Raw genomic sequence first — 24254 nt, forward strand, 5'->3', positions numbered from 1 at the left:
CACACACACACACACACCTTCCTTGAATACAAACTGAAAACTACCAATCTGATTGCCTGGTGGTGGTTCACAATTCTGACATACATTTAAAAAAAAAAAAAAAAAAAAAAAGAACTTTAAGCAAGATCAGCATAATATTACCAGGAATGAAATGTATATAACAGACTGTTGATACAACAGAAATTTTAAAAATGCATCAGAGATCAAAGAGGATATGCCCACCAATCACTGTCACAATTAAACGAGTTAGTATAATTTTGCTTTAGCTAGTATGGGTACAGAATTGTGCAGACTTCATAAAATTGTGAAATGTAAACCAAGTGCGCACACATACACACCCACATATAAAAATGACACTGAGCTTTAATAATGGCAACACTACAATCACAGCAAGTAATTACTTGTTCATACTGTCAACAAAATAATGGAATTATTTTAAAACAATGGTATCATTTGTAAGTTATCAGTACAAACACTGTCTTTTAGTTAAATAAATGGAAAAATTTGGAATGATGTACAACAATATAAACTTTTCAGATACATGCAGAAGCTCACAGCTGAAATTGTATTTCTTGTCAAAATCCATAAGGAAACAAATTAAAAACATGTAACAGTGAGAAACTGGACAACATAAAAAAGGTACAGGTAAGACCTTCCAATAAGAAAGTTCTTTAATTTATTAACAGTGAGAGATACAAAGCACATCAGCACATAAAATGGTATCAGATGTGGGAAAATACTGCGGTGGAGCGTACAAGTGCAGCGCCACAATGTACATTTTTGCAATATCAAAACACACAAATCATTGAAATGTATGCACTTTTGGTTTAAAAATAGTTTGTGTGTATCATTTTGAGTTGCAGGACTCTCACTGTTTATGCTCTATTAATAAAGATAAATATGAGCTGAAATTACAAAATCTTACTTTTTTACTCAATTTTCATAGAAAGAAGTGCAACTTTTTTCTTCAAGCTCAATCATACCACTGCTAAAAGAAATGAGAGAGGCATGACATCAAGGATGGAAGCACAAGCAAAATTCTTTATCACAAAAAGAGAACAGGTTCTCCATCATCATTAATGTAAATGCTCAGTGTCAAACATTAAAATATTTTACACACAAGCAGGTGTTGGCTATAAATGTCAGTGGTAATCAAAATTCTGTCTCATTTGAATATGATGGAATTATCAAATACAAAATTCTAAAATGTGTAAAACAACTGCTATTCAAGATACCACCATTGCCAACAATGTGATTATAATTCTGTAAACTGAATTCAGTCAATAACATATCAATTCTACCACTCTGCATAATGCAGCTATGAGGATACACACATCTCAAATGCATGTGCACAACAAGCTTCTGCACTTCTTCTCAGATCAGTAACATTCATTGTGTTTATTCTTGTACGTATGCACCAGTTATTTACATAATTCATACATCACGAATTCGGAAAAGAACTTATGCACCTTGCAATAACTGTGTCACACACATAGTAAACAGTACAATGAAAATGCCTCTACACTCTGTAAGAGGTCTTTGTCGATATGCCACGTCATAAACAGAACAATCACTATTCTGTTTTTTGGGTGACTGGTGGAAATTCACTTTCATCATCAAATCGAAAACCACCTTTTGGGGGCTATTCTGTTGCAGCTGCCATCTCATGGAATTTTTCAGATTCTGAAAACACCAGAAAACCAAAAAATGAATGAAAATATTTCAGAATTAAATACAAAATAGTAAACATAAAAGCGTAGTATCATAATTTAATATTTCTAGGTAGATGATTTACAATAATTTTAACTCATTTTCAACTTTCTTAAAAAATGAATATTGTATGCACAGTTTGCGTTATTTTATAGAACACTTACTTGCTAATGTTATTCACATTTTCAACTGGAACACTGTTTACCTACAGTTTACGAAAATTAAAAAATCTGAGTTATTTTACCACCTGCTGTTAAACATAGTAAGATTACTCCTATGATAAAATAAATTAATTTGTTACCTATGATGGCTCTATCACAAGCCAAATTCCCATTTACACAAAAATTTATAACATACTACATCCTGAAATACTGAATGTTAAACATAACGTGCACTTAGTCTAAGAAACCATGAACACAGCTCACAAAAAGAGTGTTCAAGGATTTGATTGCCAAACATTTACAATAGAGTTTTTCAAAAATATGCAATAACACATCAAAACACTATTGTTTGACACATGGTGGACTAACACCCCTACAAATGGAAAAGCTGCGAAAGACAAAATATTTACAGTCAATTAAAAAACAGAAAAAATATTGGCATTTATCAAAAGAGTGAGTCAATTCAAAAGCTCTGAAGCCAAGCTAGGGGTCAATCCTGGGCAAGTTTGCATGTGAAGCAACAAATGATGTGAATTATCATCATCCCTCTGAGTTTACATAATAATCACTATTATGCTAACATAATATGCCATGTAACAAAAGTAAACCTGCTCTTGCTTCTGTATCCATATGGTAAGCTGTTTATGTGATCATACTGAACATTCGCAATAGCTGGATTTTCTTTCTGTTCCAGTTCATATGCCATAGTGTTAACTTCCCTATAACTATCCTTTTATCAACAAATGATGGCACATTCTATCTCCATACAGTACTCTCACCTTATTCGCACCTTACATAACTCTTTTCTTTTATTCCCTTTAACTGTTTCAAAAGTCATTTGAGAAATAGCACTTGTATAGTTAGCTATATTATAAGCACATGAATAAAATCAGTTTGATAATTCACACGAAAAAAATTTCATCATTAACATGCAACAAAGCTGCGGTTCTAATGCACTTGTATCATCTACACTCTAAGTTTAAAATGATGAAGGCTTAAATTGTTATGTTCTCTTATCTTTCTTTGCATGTTAGAAAGAAAACTAGTTTAGTTTAAACCTCAAAGACAGGGCAGGACAGAAATACAAGTGATTGAATACCATCTCCAACCTTTTTTAACCATTAGATTAACAGTACCTTTCTTATGCACAATATTGTGAAAATCCATTTTATTTTTAAAAAAAGTTTAGTGTGACCTGATTAGAGACAAGTTGTTCCCAGAACATCTAACAATCTCCAAGAAGTTAAACTGACTTTTTCCAACTGTGTCACATTACTGAGCAATCAGTATCCAGAAGGGTCAGTAGATGCAGAACTAGGTAGCAGAGGCCATCTGGGTGAAATAAGAGGAGGAACAGAAGAAAAGAATGAAAGGAGAGAATTATGAGGCACCCAAGGAACTAACATGTATGAGAAAACAAATTTATGCAACCATGGTTACATAATGTTACTCAGGAGAAATATGCAAATAAGGTACACAAAGAATTTAATGTTTATCATTCACAGCAACACACTGTGAGTTTTCTTAAATAGTAATAGTTGTTTAATGTCCCTGATAACTTCTTTGCACGAATACAGCAATGCAGTCTATTAAAAAGTGTTTAGCAGAGACTGATGAACAGTACTGGCTATCTGAAGTTTAGTTTTCACTTCTCTCACTTTCCTCACAACATACCACTTTTGTTTTTGAAATTATAACATTTATTAACTATAGTACACTGATAGAAAAAAAATTGCAACAGCAAAAAATAATTAATGTAGGGTAATGATATTTTGGGAACACGTTTGTCCAGATAACATATTTAAGTGATTCACACTGAAAGATCACAAGTTAATGTAAGCCTGAGATAAGCCAGAGCAAATATGAAATGCTGGTACAGTAATAACCAGTGTAACTGACAGAATACTAAATGCAAGCAAGCAAATTTGCATGCATTGTATTGTACAGATGGTGTATATCAATTTGTGGGATGGAGATTCATGCCTGTTACACTTGGTCAGTCAACACAGTTAATGCTCGTTGTGGATGGTGCTGGAGTTGTCACCCGATGATGTCCCATATGTGCTCAACTGAAGACAGATGTGGTGATTGAGTAGGCCAAGGCAACATGTCAACAGTCTGTAGAGCGTGTTGGGTTACAACAGTGGTCTGCTGGAGTGTTATCCTGTTGGTAAATATCCCTGAAATTGAGTTCATGAAAGACAGCACAACAGGTAGAATCACCAGACTGATGTACAAATTTGCAATCAGGGTGCCTGGGATAACCACAAGAGTGCACCTACTGTCATGTGAAATCACACACCAGACCATAACTTCAGGTGCACATCCAGTGTGTTTAGCACACAGACATTGGTTGCAGGCCCTCAAACTGCCATCCACCTAAACAATACACGGCCATCACTGGCACCAAGGTAGAACCAGCTTCCATCAGAAAGGATGACAGACCTCCACTCTGTCCTCCAATGAGCTCCTGCTTGACATCATTGAAGTCGTAAATGGTGATGGTTTGGGGTCAGTGGAATGCATGCTACAGCATGTCTGCCTTGGAGCACTCCTTGAAGCAACAAATTCTTAACAGTTTGTTGTGTCACTGTGGTGCCAACTGCTGCTGAAATTGCTGCTGCAGATGCGGTTCAATGTGCTAGAGCCATATGCCAAACACAGTGGTCTTCCCTCTCAGTAGTGCCATGTGGCTGACCGTAGCCCAGTTTTCTTTCTACCACACATTTCTGTGGCCCTGCCAGTACTCATTTACAGTAGCTACTTTCCTGCCAAGCCCTCTCTGCAATATCACAGAAGGAACATTCACCTTCTAGTAGCCCTATTACACAACCTCGTTCAAACTCAGTGAGGTGCTGATAATGGCATCTTTGTAGCCTTAACGGAATTCTTGACTAACATCAATTCAACATGCCTAATGTCAAAGATAACTAACACTTGCAATCGTTACATTGGAAACTTAAAGCAAACCTGATTTGTGTCCTCATAGTAGTGGTACTACTGCCATTCTTATGCAACTGGCGTGAAATCTGAACGCTTGTGCATTTCTCTACCTGTCACTTAGTTCTTGACTTTTTCAGTTAAGGCAATAAAACAATGAAATTAAAAAAATATACATCAAGCAACTATCCCCCTTATGGCACACAGGAATGTGTCACCACTAAGGTCACAGAAAAAAAGAGAAATTATAAATAGGAAGCATGTATCTAGAATTCAACACACTGGAGTCTTCTCGAGGACCAACAAGTGTGAAACAGGTACTTCCTTATTAAAGAAAGGAGAAATAGTCAGGTAAAAACTTCTGTTGTGAATGTCTGACAAAATGATACCAGTGGCAGCTACCTGTGTTAGCTGCACAGAGCAGTAACTATACTCTGAAGGACTTATGATACCAGAAATATTACTTACCAGTGAATTTCTGACTGCTGAAAGTTTTCATCTATAGAACCAATTTGTTAGCAATACACTGGAGCTATCAACTAACAATGTAAAGTACATGTGCTTAAATGTCAGTCATTTTAAACAGTGCTCACTGCTCAGTTGTAGAGACTCATCAAATACACTGTATTCACATTTCAGATGAGAGAAACATTAAGATGGATTCTAGGCACATTAGCTGGACCGTACTGACGTTAATCGATGCGTTCTATATCACTGGTTTTTCATCTGACAGGTAATGATTTATCCTTTTAGAAGAACTCAGAAATTATTTAATTTTCTCAATATTTATGTTTGAGTTCTGGTCAAGGCATTAGAATTATTAAACTTTGTTACTTAATTCTTTAACTATATCTACCATGAGAAACTGCTACAAACTGTGCTTCAAACAGAGAAGTCATTTCACCCCAACTGCAAACACACAAATAAATCCTCTCCCTCACATAAAAACACAAACTGAAATATGGTAGAACCCAACAGCAAAATGAACCTGTCATTACAGAATTTTGCAGTCTTGGAAGTCCAAAATTTATTCTTATGGAAAAAGAAACAATAGTCAGAAAAGTAGAGGAAACTGATTCTAAATGCACTTTTATTCCTGCACTCTACCGACACATGGGTCCATTGTTAAATACAATCTTAGCAGGAATCTGATTTCATTAACATTTGGATTTTTCATTTCTGCTTGTAACTTCCACAGTTTATGAATACAACCGATACAGTTACAAACAAATATAATAACAGAACTCACACAAATGGTACAGTGGAGACAAACTTGTGCTATTGAGATAAACAGGACTCATTGTGATCAAATATGCAAACACAAAATAAAAATAATATAGATGAGGGTAGGCTTATTTATTCAGAAATGTATATTCCTAACACAACTACATACTAACATCAACTAGCTGCATATGTGGTTCATTTTCCAATGAAAACACACACACACACACACACACACACACACACACACACACGGGGAGGGGGAGATGGGGGAGATGGGGGAGAGAAGGGGAGATGGGGGGAGAGAGGGGGGAGATGGGGGAGAGAGGGGGGGAGATGGGGGGAGGGGGGAGATGGGGGGAGAGGGGGAGATGGGGAGATGGGGGGGAGAGGGGGAGATGGGGGGTGAGATGGGGAGATGGGGGGTGAGATGGGGAGATGGGGGGGGAGATGGGGAGATGGGGGGGGAGATGGGGAGATGGGGGGGGTGAGATGGGGAGATGGGGGGGAGAGGGGGAGAGGGGGGGGAGAGGGGGAGATGGGGGGAGAGGGGGAGATGGGGGGGAGAGGGGGAGATGGGGGGGGAGAGGGGGAGATGGGGGGGGAGAGGGGGAGATGGGGGAGAGGGGGAGATGGGGGGGGAGAGGGGGAGATGGGGGGGAGAGGGGGAGATGGGGGGGAGAGGGGGAGATGGGGGGGAGAGGGGGAGATGGGGGGGAGAGGGGGAGATGGGGGGGAGAGGGGGAGATGGGGGGGAGAGGGGGAGATGGGGGGGAGAGGGGGAGATGGGGGGGGAGATGGGGAGATGGGGGGGTGAGATGGGGGGGAGAGGGGGAGAGGGGGGGGAGAGGGGGAGATGGGGGGAGAGGGGGGAGATGGGGGGGAGAGGGGGAGATGGGGGGAGAGGGGGAGATGGGGGGAGAGGGGGAGATGGGGGGGGAGAGGGGGAGATGGGGGGGGAGAGGGGGAGATGGGGGGAGAGGGGGAGATGGGGGGGGAGAGGGGGAGATGGGGGGGAGAGGGGGAGATGGGGGGGAGAGGGGGAGATGGGGGGGAGAGGGGGAGATGGGGGGGGAGAGGGGGAGATGGGGGGGAGAGGGGGAGATGGGGGGGAGAGGGGGAGATGGGGGGGAGAGGGGGAGATGGGGGGAGAGGGGAGATGGGGGGGAGAGGGGGAGATGGGGGGGAGAGGGGGAGATGGGGAGATGGGGGGGAGAGGGGGAGATGGGGGGGAGAGGGGGAGAGGGGGGGAGAGGGGGAGATGGGGGGGAGAGGGGGAGATGGGGGGGGAGAGGGGGAGATGGGGGGGGAGAGGGGAGATGGGGGGGGAGAGGGGGAGATGGGGGAGAGGGGGAGATGGGGGGGGAGAGGGGGAGATGGGGGGGAGAGGGGGGAGATGGGGGGGAGAGGGGGAGATGGGGGGGAGAGGGGGAGATGGGGGGGAGAGGGGGAGATGGGGGGGAGAGGGGGAGATGGGGGGGAGAGGGGGAGATGGGGGGGAGAGGGGGAGATGGGGGGGAGAGGGGGAGATGGGGGGTGAGAGGGGGAGATGGGGGGAGAGGGGGAGATGGGGGGGAGAGGGGGAGATGGGGGGGGGAGAGGGGGAGATGGGGGGGGAGAGGGGGAGATGGGGGAGAGGGGGAGATGGGGGGGAGAGGGGGAGATGGGGGGGAGAGGGGGAGATGGGGGGGGAGAGGGGGAGATGGGGGGAGAGGGGGAGATGGGGGGGGAGAGGGGGAGATGGGGGGGAGAGGGGGAGATGGGGGGGAGAGGGGGAGATGGGGGGGAGAGGGGGAGATGGGGGGAGAGGGGGAGATGGGGGGGAGAGGGGGAGATGGGGGGGGGAGATGGGGAGAGGGGGGGGGAGAGGGGGAGATGGGGGGGAGAGGGGGAGAGGGGGGGGAGAGGGGGAGATGGGGGGAGAGGGGGAGATGGGGGGGAGAGGGGGAGATGGGGGGGAGAGGGGGAGATGGGGGGAAGAGGGGAGATGGGGGGGGAGAGGGGGAGATGGGGGGGGAGAGGGGGAGATGGGGGAGAGGGGGAGATGGGGGGGGAGAGGGGGAGATGGGGGGGAGAGGGGGAGATGGGGGGGAGAGGGGGAGATGGGGGGGAGAGGGGGAGATGGGGGGGAGAGGGGGAGATGGGGGGGAGAGGGGGAGATGGGGGGGGAGAGGGGGAGATGGGGGGGAGAGGGGGAGATGGGGGGGAGAGGGGGAGATGGGGGGGAGAGGGGGAGATGGGGGGGAGAGGGGGAGATGGGGGGGAGAGGGGGAGATGGGGAGATGGGGGGGAGAGGGGGAGATGGGGGGAGAGGGGGAGATGGGGGGAGAGGGGAGATGGGGGGGAGAGGGGGAGATGGGGGGAGAGGGGGAGATGGGGGGAGAGGGGGAGATGGGGGGGAGAGGGGGAGATGGGGGGAGAGGGGGAGATGGGGGGGAGAGGGGGAGATGGGGGGGCGAGATGGGAGGGGAGGGCGGTGATTGGGGGAGGGGGGAGGGGAGGGAGAGGGGGGGACCTCATTACCTGTTAAATGTTCTTTTTCGTACATCAGTTATTTATTGTATGATGGAGTTGGAAATAACTAATCAGATGGTACAATAATAAGTATGAGTTGACACTGCACCATTACTGAAGACACAAAGCAACACAATGTTATGATTTGAGCACTTGTTTCCATCAGCTCATTATTTGTCTCAGAATGAACACAGATTATATTTTCTTTCCAATTTCTCTCCTTCCCTATCGCTGTCAGTTTCCCTCTCATTTCTTCAGTATCTCTCTTTGCTAATTTACACTTCTTTGTAAACACATAGTGCATGCACATTTTTTCATTCTCATCTGTGTATAATTCCCATACTTTGTTAAGATATTACAATAAAAATAATCCATTACTGATAATATAATGTAAATGGATGGGGGTGAGATGGGAGGGGAGGGGGTGATGGGGGAGGGGGGAGGGGAGGGAGAGGGGGGGGACCTCATTACCTGTTAAATGTTCTTTTTCGTACATCAGTTATTTATTGTATGATGGAGTTGGAAATAACTAATAAGATGGTACAATACTAAGTATGAGTTGACACTGCACCATTACTGAAGACACAAAGCAACACAATGTTATGATTTGAGCACTTGTTTCCATCAGCTCATTATTTGTCTCAGAATGAACACAGATTATATTTTCTTTCCAATTTCTCTCCTTCCCTATCGCTGTCAGTTTCCCTCTCATTTCTTCAGTATCTCTCTTTGCTAATTTACACTTCTTTGTAAACACATAGTGCATGCACATTTTTTCATTCTCATCTGTGTATAATTCCCATACTTTGTTAAGATATTACAATAAAAATAATCCATTACTGATAATATAATGTAAATGGATAGGTAGAAAAATCTACTCACCAAGTGATGGCAGGAGAACACACACACACACACACACACACACACACACACACACACACACACACACACAAAAGAGGTTTAACTTGTACAAGCTTTCAGAGCCAGTGGCTCCTCCTGGCAGAAGAGTTGAAGAGGAAAGAAGAGGAGTGAAGGAAAAGGACTGGAGAGGTTTACAGAAAGGAGAACAATTCAGAAATGTCACCCAAAACTGCGGGTCAGGGGTCATTTACCGGACAGGATGAGAAGGAAACAATCATTGCTGGGGACTGCGCTGGGCAGGATTTCAAAATCTCATCCAGTGTAGTCTCCAACAATCAGTCTTTCCTTCTCATCCTGCCCGGTAAGTTGCCCCTGACCCGGGTTTCTGGGTGACTTTTCTGAACTATACCATTTCCCTAAACCTTTTCCTTCACCCCTCTTCTTTTCCCTCAACTCTTCTGCCAGAAGGAGCAGCCACTGGCCCCAAAAGCTTGTAAAAGTTAAACCTTTATGTGTCTGTGCGTGTTCTCCTGCTGCTGCTGCTTGCTGAGTGATTTTTTTTTTTTTTTACTTATCCTTTTGCATTATACTGTTAATGTAGGAAAAATCCTAGTCACATATTTATCTTTTTTTTAAAAAAAACAGTATTTTATGTTGGCCTACAATGATTATCAGTTTCATCCTCTCTCTCTCTCTCTCTCTCTCTCTCTCTCTCTCCCTCCCCCCCCCACACACACATATACTCATCAGCTGTGTAGTCTATTCCCAAAATACAGTTATACATATCAAAAATAGTTACAGATAATCCACATCACAAACACAATTCATTAAACTAGGTATAATGAACTTAGGAAATTAACATTTTAGCACACCACATCCCTAAAATAAACATAATCAGTATTGACTCTTGGCTGTCTTACCAGAGTTCTGCTATACATGCATCATGTCAGAGTGAAACAATTACTAATTGTGAACATTAGTGCCTTTAACTGAACATATTATGGGCATTTTTATGGGACAGTGCTATCCTATGACAACAAATGGCTGCATGCAAACTAAATTGCCTCCATTTTGTTGTATTCATAAACTAGTGGTTCATAAAGTAATTTGTTAATTGTCCTGAAGCTCCAGACATACCAACAGTACCTGACATGGAGCCTGGAGAGCAGCCCTTCAATATCCCAGCGTAGCTACTTATGGCGCCTGGAGTAAAGGGCAACAAAAAACATGCTCAGTCAATTTCAAAAGGATTGGTGTAAGGAGGATTGGAGTTAACAAAAAGAGGATTAGGATTTCATGCCTTTTCATAGAAAAAGAAAAATAAAAAGGTCACTAAAACTATAACTACAGCTATTACATGCAAAAAGTAGACCTGGAAGAAATTTACCGATTACATATGCCCGTTAAGTACTTTCCAGACTGCTCTAAATGGATAACTGCTAGTCAGAAGAAACTCTAACCAACCCACCTGTATTTCTCAGGCAAAGGTTAGTGTTAGGGTATGGGTTCTCTACTAGCAAGATTCCAAAAATGATTTAAAATGCTACATGGTGAAGTACTATAGAGAATATTCACTACATGTCTAAAGGTCAGCATAGCCACTTGTAAAATTACTTCCTGCTTTATCAAGCAGAAAGCAAGAAAATTTATACTCCTACTCAGTGCAATCTGACCCAGCCTGTTTTTAAAGCACTGGTATTAACTCTCACTGACAGTTAACCAATTCTCTCGCCCAAAGTGCAATAAATACAATAAACTTGTTCAGTGAGTAATGAAGAAGACTATACTACCTCATTAATTGTAATTAAATGTTCACTTTCAATTCCTAAGGAAGCATTTTTGTCCTTATGCCCTCAAGTCATTTCTATGGTTCATCTAAATTTTTCTTCTGGTTCATATTCTTGCATCACTGTCATCTTTCATGGGTACAAGATGAAACTAGTAAACTTAAGTACTAGTATTTAATTATGATGATACTTTTCAGAAAATCACTTCCTTTCAAATATACATCCAATTATTCTGATGGATAAGAAAGAGTTACTACAATTGTTACTGAACAACCAATTACTTTGATCTGTGCAATAATAAAAAATCTGGGCATAAATTAAAGAATAATTGCAATGGTTACTTCGGAAGGATGAGCAGGTCAACCAGACCCTAGACTGGGATACACCCTTCTGTTTTCATGTGCGTCCTTCTCAGCCTAGGACCTGAGTGATCTGAACCCATTTCCATACTTTCCAAATATATGCCTCTTTCCTCCCTGAGCTTAGAATTTTGAATGACAGACAGCTTTTTTCCTGTACATTTAAATGAGTCTACTGGCAGTGTATTATGAAAATTGGCCTCCTGAAGGTGAGCACTATCTAGTCCACCCCAACATTAACTTCAGATGCAATAAGCATTAACTACAATTTGAGAGTTAAATAAGCTGAAAACTGTACTATGTACCTAGCTGCCACTCGGTAGCTAATCTCAAAACTGACTGGTAGTCTCTCATAATTTATTATGCATTTTATCAAATTCACTAGGAAAAGATCTCCACAGATAACACATTTTTTTACTCTTCAGTTACAGTGTGGGTCAAAGTATGCTCAACATCTACAGTTAACAGATTTTTCTTCTCTGAACCCCACAAAGCTTCAAACAACACAATTATTATGCTACAACCTAGAACCTGTATTGTATGAACATTTGGCTCCAGGATAGTGTGTCACATTCCTATCCCAGGCACATACTGCCTCTCCTCAGGCATTCCTAAACCACACACCAGCAGGCTCTGTTCGAGCTGCTACCTACCCCTCCCAAAGCTCTCTCTCCACTTCCCATCTCTTTCTCCCTCTAGCCTATCCACCTGTGCCATCCTGGTATTGCGTGTTTTCAGCCAGTCTGAAAGCTAGCAAAGTATTCATTCTTTTTATGTGCCTGTCAACAACTCAATGCTTCTAATAGCTGAATAAGATTTGATTTTTAAAGAATTGTCAGGTATTATTCACATACTCCTTTTTGTATATTGGGCATGTTGCTATTTGCATTTTGTGAAACACTAAGCTGCTTTATGATATGACAATATTATGAAAAGGATAGACTGCTACTCACTCGCAGTGGAGACATTGACTCACAGACAGGCACAACAAAAGAACTGCTAGCTATCTCTTTCCAATCTCTCTTCCCACCCCCCAACTCTTTCTCCCTCGACCCTGTCCAGCCGACACAACTTCTCACCTCAGTCCATAGGCCGACTCCAACTGCATATGATAAGTAAACAAACAGCATCTTAGTTGCAGCACTTGGAGGATTATAACTCCTGACTATCAAAATAATAACTTTTTTGAAGATACTTTTGATAAAATTACACTTCATATTTTTAATCAGTAAAGTAGGCATCAACAATTTTACAACAGACATGGTTTCGAAATCTTGCTTCTCGATTCTCCTCAAAAACAAATCAAATATTTGTACTTATTACTGAAAAATGCAGTCTGCGAAGAAACTGTCCAGCGTGTACGTAATGGGCATTAACATTCCTTCAAGTACCTCCTCAGACTAAGATTGACATGTTAATGGATATTTACACACATATTTTAATAATACCTCTAGTCCTATTTTAAACATTTTAAATTACAGCATTTTTCTTTCTGTAACTGTCTTATTATTAAATGCCTCTGAAAAATTCGATATTCTTATTAAGAAGTTTTGAGAATATGTCTGTCAGAATAAGTAGAGTACAAAAATGCTGTGTTGATGCTTATTTCAGCAAATCAAAAGAAACAATAAACATCTCACTATGGGAGTTTTATATAATTGTGATTATTATTTTCTACACAATCGTGTCTGTGATATAAGCTGTAATGGTTCAAAGAATTATCATGGGCATTTTTCCATCATATTTGCTCTCAACATGTTCATACTATTAAAAATAAAATAAGTAGGAATATTCTTTATCACATACTATATTAAGTGTTATCCTGCAAAATTTGCGTACAAATTAACAACAATCTCTTGAAACCTTGACTGTTACACTTTACTCCAAAGTGTAGCTTCCAGACTGCACTAACAATTTATCAGTTGTTACAGCAAGGAAGAAAAAAAACTAATATTTTTTAGCATGGTGATAACCAGACATTTCCAGGGTGAAAGTATGCAGGATGGAAATGTAGACTCCCTTAGTAATATAACAATGTTGTTGGCAACTGGCACATAAGCTCAAGATTCGGTTCCCAGGGACCACCTTGGATTTATCTGGGGTTGGAAGTTCTGGAACAGAGTCTACTAAGCCAGGAGACAAAATGAGAAGGTGTGTAAGTAGCCAAAAACAGCAAAATTAGCACACAAGCTCACAAAATAAAACACAAGATCACATAGAGGTGTCCAATAAAAGCGTACCTGCTCAAGGCTGTAGGCAACACAAAAGTTATTTTTATTTTGTAGCCTTGTCAGCATATTTTAGATATGATCCTGGCACAATAGAACACTTTCTAAATGAAGCAGCTCCCACAAACACATGGATAAAATAATTCTTCCTTATTTTTTGATTAAGTTGTCACTGGTTCTCTCTGCTTTATCTCTGACTCTTGCATTTTCTCTGTCTACTCATTTCCACTGTTTGGATACATTTTCTGATTAATTATCTCCCAGAGTGCTAGTGTAATCCACAACATTAACACTTTCTTTAATAGTGTTCTATCACAAAGGAGTATGTCACAACATCACAACCCAAGTTTTTAGTTTTTTATGCACCATACTAAAATTACAGTCAGATGTCAAACGCTTATAACCATTTCTTTCCTGTTTTCTCAATTGTTCATGTTTCACACCCACACAGAGCTGTACTCCAAATATAGCTTATCATGAATATTTGTTTTCCAAAGTTTATACTTTTGGATGTAGCAGAAATTTCTTTTGCTTTTTGCAGTCCTTGTCTGAATCTTTCCAGTTTTAACATTTAGCCATTCAAAATATCCACCTTCTGCGTGTATCGTTACCTTATGTTTCTTTTATTACAGTTAGCAGCTTCTTTGGCTTCTTCTATTTTTCTAACAATAATGACTATATGCATTGAATACAGAGTATGGATTATCTTCTATCCCTGTAGCTGATACCACACTGCCTAAGAATAGAAATCATTTTTATTTCATTCCACACTTTTAAAAGACCTTTCCAAACCAACAAATGCCATATATGTTTCCGCATTTTTCCTAAATCTATGCTCTATTAATTAACACAGTGCTGAAATTCCTTCTCCCAAAATCAAGCTGGTCCTCTGTTAACCTACATTCAATTTTCCCTTGCATTCTTCGATCATCTAGTCTTTTGAGTGTTTCTCGCACATGTGATGCTAGACTCATTGTGTAATAACTTTCATGCCTAATTACTGTTGCTTTCTTCAGATGTGCAATAGTTATATTTTCTTTTTCAAAATCTGAAAGAACTTCCTCAATTTCATAAATTTCATTCATGAGCTTTTATGGTTCTTGGTTTATCCTTTGGCATAACAACTGAAAGTGTTCCACTGGTATTTCATCAATACCTAATAATTTCTTCAATTCATCAATCTATTCACATGAAATTGCCAACTGAGGAACAAATTTTTATACTTGTTTAATAATAAGTCTAACAACACAATATGTTGTGTGCAGCAAGTCTGTAGCTGACAGAGGTGCCTACTCTATCAGCTATGAAACAGATTCTCGCTGTTACGTTTATTTTGGCAATGTAAATAAACTTATGATTAAACAAATATTAATGTAATAACACACACACAGTTTCATAAAATTCTTCTGGGTCACAGATCACATCATATTGTAAGGTGAAATAATGTTCTGACCACCACTGTAATGAGTAAAAAAGGTGGTTCACTTTACGGTATGGTATGACCTACTGCCCAGAAGATTTTATGGAATAACAATGGCTCTCGCCATGGGAACATGCTCTCTCTCTCTCTCTCACACACACACACACACACACACACACACACACACACACACACACACACACACACAGAGAGAAAGACAGACAGAGCAGTGTTAAAGGACTTAAGAAATGCCAAGAAAGTCAAAGGATGTTGACAGATAATAAGCACTTTGCTGAGTGTTGCTATAACTGACAGTGATCACCTGGTGGTGCAGACGCATTAGTAACAGGTTTGGAAGCAGAGTGAGCATTCTCAGGGCTTATACAAGTTGCACCAGCTGCCTGTTCTGCTGGCTGCTCCAGTTTCCCATCCAGTCTGAAACCATGAGTTTTGCAATACATTTAGCTGTTAATGGAAATTACACAAAACACTGTAATGTGTGATCAGCTCATTGCACATGAAATATTGAGTCTAGAATTCTATTATTTCCATAATTCCAAATGCCATCAATACTGTCTCAAAATAGGAGACCTGTATTCCAAATGGTGTTAGTAAAGTGATGGCCCATGTTCACAACCATATAAATGCTGATATAACTGTTGAGTCAAGAATTCCTTCATAATCTTTGTGATGTTTTACAACACAAAAAAGACATCAAAGACTAGCAGAAAGGAATTCATTTTCACTTGATGCTGTAAATAAAAAAATGATACACTGTCACTATGAAATTAGTGATACCAGGTATACTTTATTTCAGGTTTCCCATCTCATGGTAGAATTGGAACATTTGTATGTGGATTGCTCAAGAAGATAATGCAGAGCATATGTCCTCTTGGATATGAGAGCATCCTATATCTGTGCATCAAATATGGTTATAATTATGTGTGTATTCCGCTGCCACTTGCTGAGTAGATTTTTTTACCTATCCAATTACATTATTTGGTCAAAAATTGACTGTTTTCATTATTATGTGCATGAAATATGTATTATATGACAATTACTTGCACTCAATACAACAATTAGATTTCCTAATCAGCAAATAAAATGTTAAACCCCGGCTCACATCTGAAAAACAGATTAAAGTCCTGGTGACAAAGTGATCTGTTGTGGAGTACAATCTAAAAAGGGACAACAATGTGAAAGAAAATCAGCTGTGGCCCCTTCAAAGGAATCATCCCTGCATTTACATGAATAATTTAGTGAAACTCCAGAGAGCTTTCACCTGGAAGGCTGCATAGAAATACGAACCCTGCTCTTTCTCAAAGCAACTCCACTGCGTTTACAACTGCACTAACTGTCTCAGTACCAACCTTGACATGAGTGAAATAAAAGTGAATGATTATTTTTCACTGAAATCTGATGATAGAAAAAGCTAAGAAGCACAAAAACCAAATGAAATGTATTGAAATCTGATGTATTAAAGTAAGACTGGTCAATGAAAATGAAATTATACAAGATATTGTGTTTTGAAGGAAAAACCAGGCCAAAAGATGCACCGCCTGCATAACAAAACACTTCCACATCTACCATACTCACCAGATTTCTTCCTAGCTGACTGCAATAGTTTAAAATGTCTGCAATTTTTTAGCAGGGAGAAGGGTCACCAAAATCACACCTGTAAAATGCCTTTGAGGAGTTTCTTCGGCCTATAATGTCAAACTTCAACAAAAGTGGCAGTAATGCTCTTATTCTTCTTGGGTGAAATATACAGCATCAAATGACGCTCATACTGATTAATGACAGATCATTTGCAACAAGTAGAGTATCTGGAGGTCCACTACCAATGCCAACATTTCATGTACAATAACCTGATAATCATGCTTCTAGTGTTCTACAAAATATTATTAAAATTACATATAAGAAATGACACACAATCAAATACTACAGCTAACAGAAAACCAAGATTTGCATTTTTCTGGCGTGAGTAGTTTCTGGAAACTAAATTAGTAACCAAACATAAAATGTAAGTAACACAACTCAATTCAAACAAAGAAATCATTACAGTGAAATCTATAAAGTTAATATACTCAATTATATCTGTCATGCAAGAAGATTAGTCACCACAACACACTAAACAATGCAAAATGCTCTATTAATGTAACCATTTCATTGCAGATATGAAAAACTTCCAGGATTCTTTCAGACAGATTAGGAAGAAAATAGCAAAAAGAATATTTAAGTTGTGATATTGGCCCAGTCCAAGAGAGGTGGAAAATGGAGGAGGACACACGGAGGTAGAAACAATGCAAAATTAACTGAATGTATCATAGCCCTTTCAACACTGAAAACATTCAGAAATACCAAAATGTAAGACCACAACCATTGCTATCAAAGTTGTTCATTTTCTTTTTAATCAAAATTTTATTTTGCAGTTATTGATTACCCTTTAAGGATTTACAAAAATAAATTTTGCCAGTTGCCAGGCAATCAACTGATGCAGTTTAAATGATTTCATAAATTTTCTTAACTTTGAGACAGAAATTTTTGCAGAGTTTCATATTGCTGATGATGAAGTAAATTTTAACACAAGTCTCACGAACCAAGGTAAAATAAATAAAAAATTCATTACACCATGCTAAAATTGAATATGGAGTTTTTAATCCTGCAGCAGTGCCCAGTGTTTTGAAACTTCCTATCAAATTAAAATTGTGTGCCTGGCTGGAACTTATAACTGGTACCTTGCCCAGAAGTTCTGCAAGGCCTGAAGTTGCAGGGAGGGGTTGTGTGTTGTGGATAGTTCAGTATGAACAATCCTGCAAAGGCAATGTTCTATGTTTGGGTCCTAGTCCAGCACAGGTTTAAATTTGTCAGGAACTTTCAAAGCTAAAATTATTCAAAATCTGAAATCTACTTCACACTAAGGATTGAAGATTTTGGTCGGTGGCAAACCATACAAAGTAGTCAAGAGTAGATGTTCATTCCATCAGCATAAAATGCAATATATATTCTTTCTCTGAATCCTGATGCAAAATAATTGTGTTATTCATCTTCTTGTTGTGCATGTATGGCACCTGTGTGTGTGACGGGTGGGGGAGGAGGGGGTGGAGGCTGTCGTGCAAATGTGCAAGTGACAAGTAAAAGGGACAGCAAGAATGGGGTATTGTGACAAAATGTGGTGAACACTTATTTGAATCGTCTGTCTCTCTTTCATTAATTTAACTTGGTGATGGTCTATGGGCAATGAAAAACTCAAGGTGGTCGAATGAATATATGAAATTACTTCCTTTGCCTATGAGTTATACTTAAATGTAGTTGGGAGTTTTCCTTTTAGGCTATATTTATTTAAACCTTCTTTCATTACTTATTACTAGTTGTAGCTTTATATGCTATTATTGAGTGTTTTATTAGAACAAATGGTCACAATGTGAAAATGGCAGTGTAGTAACATGACACACTTCTGTTCATGTTGGTTCACAAATTTTACTGTTCTTGACTGCTTGACAAATAGTGTGCACCAACTGTTTTAGCTAATATCACCCAAACCATGCAAACTGTAAATGAACAGAGTGCAGAACACAAAAAACATTAAAAACAGATGGAATTAAATAAGTTGACAGTGCTGGAACACAATTTGAAAAATGTGTCTCAAAATAAGTCTTTAAGAAACAACCACTGAAACAATCACAACTCTAACACATCTAGGAATGCGTGTTGAAAGCAATTTCAAGTGGCATGTCAGAAAAATCATTAGGAAATGTGTAATTTTCCCAACAAAAGGGGGAGAGTTTACAAAACGGTTTGACTGGTCACCAAGTACAAATTGTTTGACAGTCTTGGATTTTCTCAAATGAGAATAAAGGGCCATCTAAGGAAAAGCAATGTGTATCCACAAAGGCTCATTTGGCAAGTGTGGCAGCATCATAGGATGCTCATCTGCATCCAAAGGCACATGCTACAACATAAATTTTGCGCATCACGTAGCGTGTTCTACTAAAGAAGGGCGAAGCAAAATATTACTTCCCCCATAAAATATTACTTCCACCTCAAAATATCTCATGAAATGACAATGACAGTAACACCAGAGACAATCAACTTTTATGGTAGCTTTACCAACAGTTTTCCTTCCCACATATTATTCATGACAAACAGGATAGGGGAGGGAAGCTGATTGCGGTTAGTTGGTTTGTGGGGTGCTCAACTCTGTGGTCACCAGCGAAGGTGATTGTGGTACATCAAATAGCCCCAGCTATGCCTCTTCAGTTTTCTGGCTGAGTATAGGTGTACATGCAAATGTATACAACAGTTGCATATCAGTATGTGTATGACACAGATTATCGCAGTGTCCGCATAATTTGCCCTCTGATGTACCTGGTCTCAAGATATTGCTAATTATGGAGAACACCTAGGCAGCAGAAAAAGTTTCACAGCAGGGGTTGTCAAAGTTACGAACTACATAGCAAAGCAGTGTGTGATGCTCATAGAGTCTGGCAAGGATCTTGTGTACGTAAGAGGGGAAGAGATGCAATGAAATGCTATTCCATATGATTTAGAGACAATATCATTTCAGCATATGATTTTCTGCTGCACTGGAGAAACTAGCTGACACATTCCAGACAAAGAATGTGTTGGGTTCGGAGAAACTCACTCCTTTGTTGTACTTCAAGTCTGCCTATTGTTGATTTGTTTATTTGATTTTGGTTCAGTTTGACATCCATATAAATGAAAAAATATAATTACAAATCTCAAGAGGCCAAGCAAGAAAAAGGATGCTGTGTGTATTAGATAATCATTGAAACAGAAATATCAGCCTTTAATACCAAGTGTTTAACGTCCGGTCAACTGCCTTGTTCTAAAACTAAGTGGGAATCCTCAATATATAAGAAGCAGATTAGGAGCCAGAAGTTTACAGCCTTCAGTAATGCCCCCATTAAAAAATCCATGGAAAGCCTGACATTTGGTATCCATCCAAATGCACAATTTATATGACTGACATGTTTGCATGTAATCTCTTCAAACATGTGCTGATTATTATGAGTAAGAAACTGGTTCGAGTGTAAAGACAAAATTGGTTGCTTTCAAATAGACATTAGTTAAGAAACTTCTCAATTTTCGAAGCTCATGTGCTGCTAGAATTTCACTGTTGACTGTCCTGATCTTGTCCTCTAGTACACGTTCTGAATTACTTTCCTACTGAGTCTATTATTTTCATTCCTGCTCACTACTTTTTCTTTCCTTTGCTGAATGAATGAAGCTCTGGTTTCAATAGCTGATGCTTATACTATGTTTTAGTTTGTGCCACTGTTTGATTCTAGCTTGCAAGTAAAGATTTGATCTCAACATGATTGCAGATGCATCTTGGATGCAATTTTCTCTGTTAAATTACTTCACACGAATGACAGTACTGTTCTTGGGCAGTCGGATACTGACTGATACCTTACCTCCTTTTCACTATACATTCTAAGACAAGAAAAAACAATGCACCATAAAAGAATTATCCGAATGGGACAGAAATTGGTAAATATGATGTACATATACTGAGAAACAACTGGATGATTTATTCAAGAGAAAGAGCTTCTCAAATTGAGCACATCAATAACACATTTGTCCACCTTTGGCCCTTGTGCAAGCAGTTATTCAGCTTGACATTGATTGAAAAGAGTTTTTGGATGTCTTCCTGAGGGATATCATGCAAAATTCTGTCCAAATGGCACGTTACAACCATTTCTCCTGGTTGTTAGGCTGTATGGCAGGCAACATTCAGGTTGGTATCCCATCACTGTCCAGGGCATCTCCAGGCACGTTTTCGGCCTGAAATCTCACTGAGTGGAGTAGAATTGTCTTCATTGATGAGTCCCACCTCAAATTCAGCCCCGATGACAAACGAACACTTGTCTGGAGAAGCTCTGTACAGCGGTTGGATACCACCTCCACTGTCACCAACCATACAGCCCGACAATCAGGAATAATGTGGCATATCTTTTCATATCAGGACCCCTTTGGTTGTCATCCATGGCACCCTTACAGCAATGGTACATTGGCGATATTCTATGCCTCGTTTTGTTGCTCTTCATGGCAAGCTATCCTGGGTTTACATTTCAGCAAGATACTACCCACCCTCACACCGTGATAATTTTACTGCTTGAGCTTGCTAAGCCCTACCTTCGCCAGCAAGGTCAGCAAATCCCTAACTCAGAATTTTTGGAGCATTACGGGGAGGGTCCTCCAACGAGCTTGGGATTTTGATGATCTAATGCACCAATTGGACAGAATTTGGGATGATATCCCTCAGGAGGACATCCAACAACTTTATCAATCAATGCCAAGGCAAATAACTACTTGCACAAGGGCAAGAGGCAGATCAATGCATTATTGGCTTGCTCAATTTGTGAAGCTCTCTCTGTTGAATAAATCATCCTATTTTCTTTGAAATCATAATCATTTACTTGTTTGTACACGTGCATCACATCTACCAATTTCCACCTCATTTGCAAAATTCCTTCATGGTGCTTTTTTTCATCTTCAAGTGTATTTTAGCACTCCAACTCTATTTCAGGTCAACATGGTGTCACTATAATGTGTCTCCCCATACAAGTTCATAAAGAAATACATACTTCATGAAGATCTAGATTGCTACAGAAAAATGGCAATTTGTATGGGAGGAGTATTATCATGGGAGTGGCAATGACTGAAAATGGTATATTTACCCCAATATTTTGGCATTGGCAACATGAGCCCAGTTCCATGTGGCAAATTTGCAAGTTAACTATGGAGGTGGGGGTGGGGTGGAGTGGAAAGAGTGAAGTTTTATAATACATGACTATGACAATTTAATCTAGTATCAGCGGCATATGATGCACTGCAATGCTGATGTTTGGCATTACGTGTGAACTACTCATGGTTTTGATGGCTCCTTTGGGTTCCATTATGCAATAGGTTACATCAGTCTGAGTCCGCTGTATGTAGCAGAGCCGTGATGGTGGAGAGGGGAACTACACAGTCCAGTTACACAGCTTTTAGTATAAATTAAATATGACAGTCAAATAATTTCACATAAATGCTATGATAAAATAAAGAAGGTATTGGAAATGCACGCGCAACCCCCCCCCCCCCTCGACACACACACACACACACACACACACACACACACACACACACACACACACACGTAAGAGGTGCATTTAAAGCTAAATTTTGGTTAATAGCAAAAAACTGTGCTGGCATAACTGGCGCCAGCACACCATGCGGCATAGAGGTTACAAGAGTATCAATAGAGGCCAATGACAAGACTTGCTGGAAACATGCCGCCAACGCCCTCTCAGCTGCCAGTATTTAGGATTGCTGCACAGACCAAAGGGCCAGTTTAGCCAGTTACTAAGCCAGTCAGTTTAGTTAGTTACGCCGAGTTAGTTGGAGGTTGTGTGCCGTGGAGTTCCAGCGTGTCACTGAAATGGATCTGCAGACTTAGCCTCCAGCACTGAGACAGGCAGCACATAACAACCTCATAGTGAACATAACAAACTTCTGCTTCAACTGCATTGGACTATACAGAAGAGAGCTTGTACCACAGCACACTGAACTTAAGTTAAATATCTCTTTGTTTATGAATAAAGAACCCAGTTATTAATTGCGAGCAGTTTATGTTATAGAGCGAGGATACTGGCCACCAACCAACATCCTCTTCTTGTTTCCCATGGTACAGCTTTACAGAGACAAGACGACATAAAAGCAGCTAAGGAGAATACAACAAAAACAGTTAATATGACCTATCGGAATCTGATACAGTACTTCAGATTACTGTATCTGACTGATTTTGTACAAACTAGTTGATTCAACCCATCAAAATTAGCTAAAACCTACAGCTTAATGATTTGGGGAAATTCATTCACTGACACATCATGTTCTGCAAGCATCATCATGAAGGACAGCATTTAGAGATATGGAGTGAGTGGCATTATACATCAACAGACAGAAGCAACCACTGCTGGGTCTTTCTGTGGAGTATATTAAAGACAAATTATGACTAGTGCTCATCTTCTCATACTGATAATTATGGGAATTCTTTCTGGATTGCTTTATTAGCAGGAAATCAACTACTCTGAAAACAGCCACATCTTCACCTCTTATTTTTTTTAAATAATAATAATAATAATAATAATAATAATAATAATAATAAACATTTAAAATAAGAGCAAAAATACCCAGACACACTTACAGATCTTCTCTCATCAAAATAGAAAAGGTATTCAGTTAAAATATGTAATGAAACTATCAGCACACACATCACAAACATGTGGGATAGGCATGTGTCAGTACCATGGATGATTAGTAGGATTGGGAAACTACATCTTATTTTTCACTATCTTCAGCAACTTATTCTTCTATCACCACAAGAAAAGCGGGCTGGGAAGGAGGGAGATAAAACTTACAAAACTGTTTCAGGCCAGAAAGCAATCTCTGAACAGAGGATGTAAATAGGGTCTGTAGGTAACTTATTTCACATCCCATCCACAGAACCTAACTTTTCATGAATGAATATCTTTCTGCACTGCACATAAGAATTTCATTAAATACTTCTAATAACGTTATGTACTTACTGTTGTTAAACAATGCTATATTCTTATGTCATTGTGCTACCGCGTATTTTTCAGTCTGCTAAATAATAATGAAATATTCTAAAACAACAGATGCTGTTAATCAGTAAGATGAAAAATATGTGGTGCCTTTTGGGGGTGAGTGCACAACAGCAATCTGATCAATATCTGCAGAACACTATAATAAAAACAGAATGTAACATGATGCAGTTATCCATTTATGACAGAAACTGACTGCCTTTTTGCTGTAATTAACATCCAAAACATGAATAGTGGACTAATAATACTGACCTGTGTTGCTTCAATAGAGTACAGTCACCACCTTCATTTGGGTCCAGATTGTAAACATACAAATAACCATCAGCAGAAGCAACAAGCAACCTCAGGACTTTTTGTATGCTGTTGAATAAAACCATTAATTGAATATTAATATACTGAAACGTATTGCAACATAATAAGAAA

At 40.0% G+C, this 24254-nt stretch overlaps 1 protein-coding gene across 7 annotated transcripts in view; it reads right to left on the reverse strand.

Annotated features, from left to right (window-relative positions):
- Nucleotides 1-345: 345 nt before the first annotated feature.
- Nucleotides 346-24254, reverse strand: part of LOC124773611 (WD repeat domain phosphoinositide-interacting protein 2) — a 76138-nt gene continuing 52229 nt past the window's right edge. Inside the window, exons 7-10 of one of the 7 annotated variants that reach the window (XM_047249417.1) lie at nucleotides 24084-24191; nucleotides 15524-15636; nucleotides 10545-10610; nucleotides 346-1683 (exon numbers count right to left, since the gene is read on the reverse strand). In XM_047249417.1, coding sequence (XP_047105373.1) covers nucleotides 1643-1683; nucleotides 10545-10610; nucleotides 15524-15636; nucleotides 24084-24191 — 328 coding nt within the window. In that variant the 3' untranslated portion in view covers nucleotides 346-1642. Of the gene's footprint in view, nucleotides 1684-10544; nucleotides 10611-15514; nucleotides 15637-24083; nucleotides 24192-24254 lie in introns of all 7 variants that reach the window. The other 6 variants (XM_047249418.1, XM_047249416.1, XM_047249419.1 and 3 more) reach the window with 6 other exon arrangements.

Source organism: Schistocerca piceifrons, chromosome 2 (genome assembly GCF_021461385.2).
Source record: "Schistocerca piceifrons isolate TAMUIC-IGC-003096 chromosome 2, iqSchPice1.1, whole genome shotgun sequence".
NCBI classification, from domain to species: Eukaryota; Metazoa; Arthropoda; class Insecta; order Orthoptera; family Acrididae; genus Schistocerca; species Schistocerca piceifrons.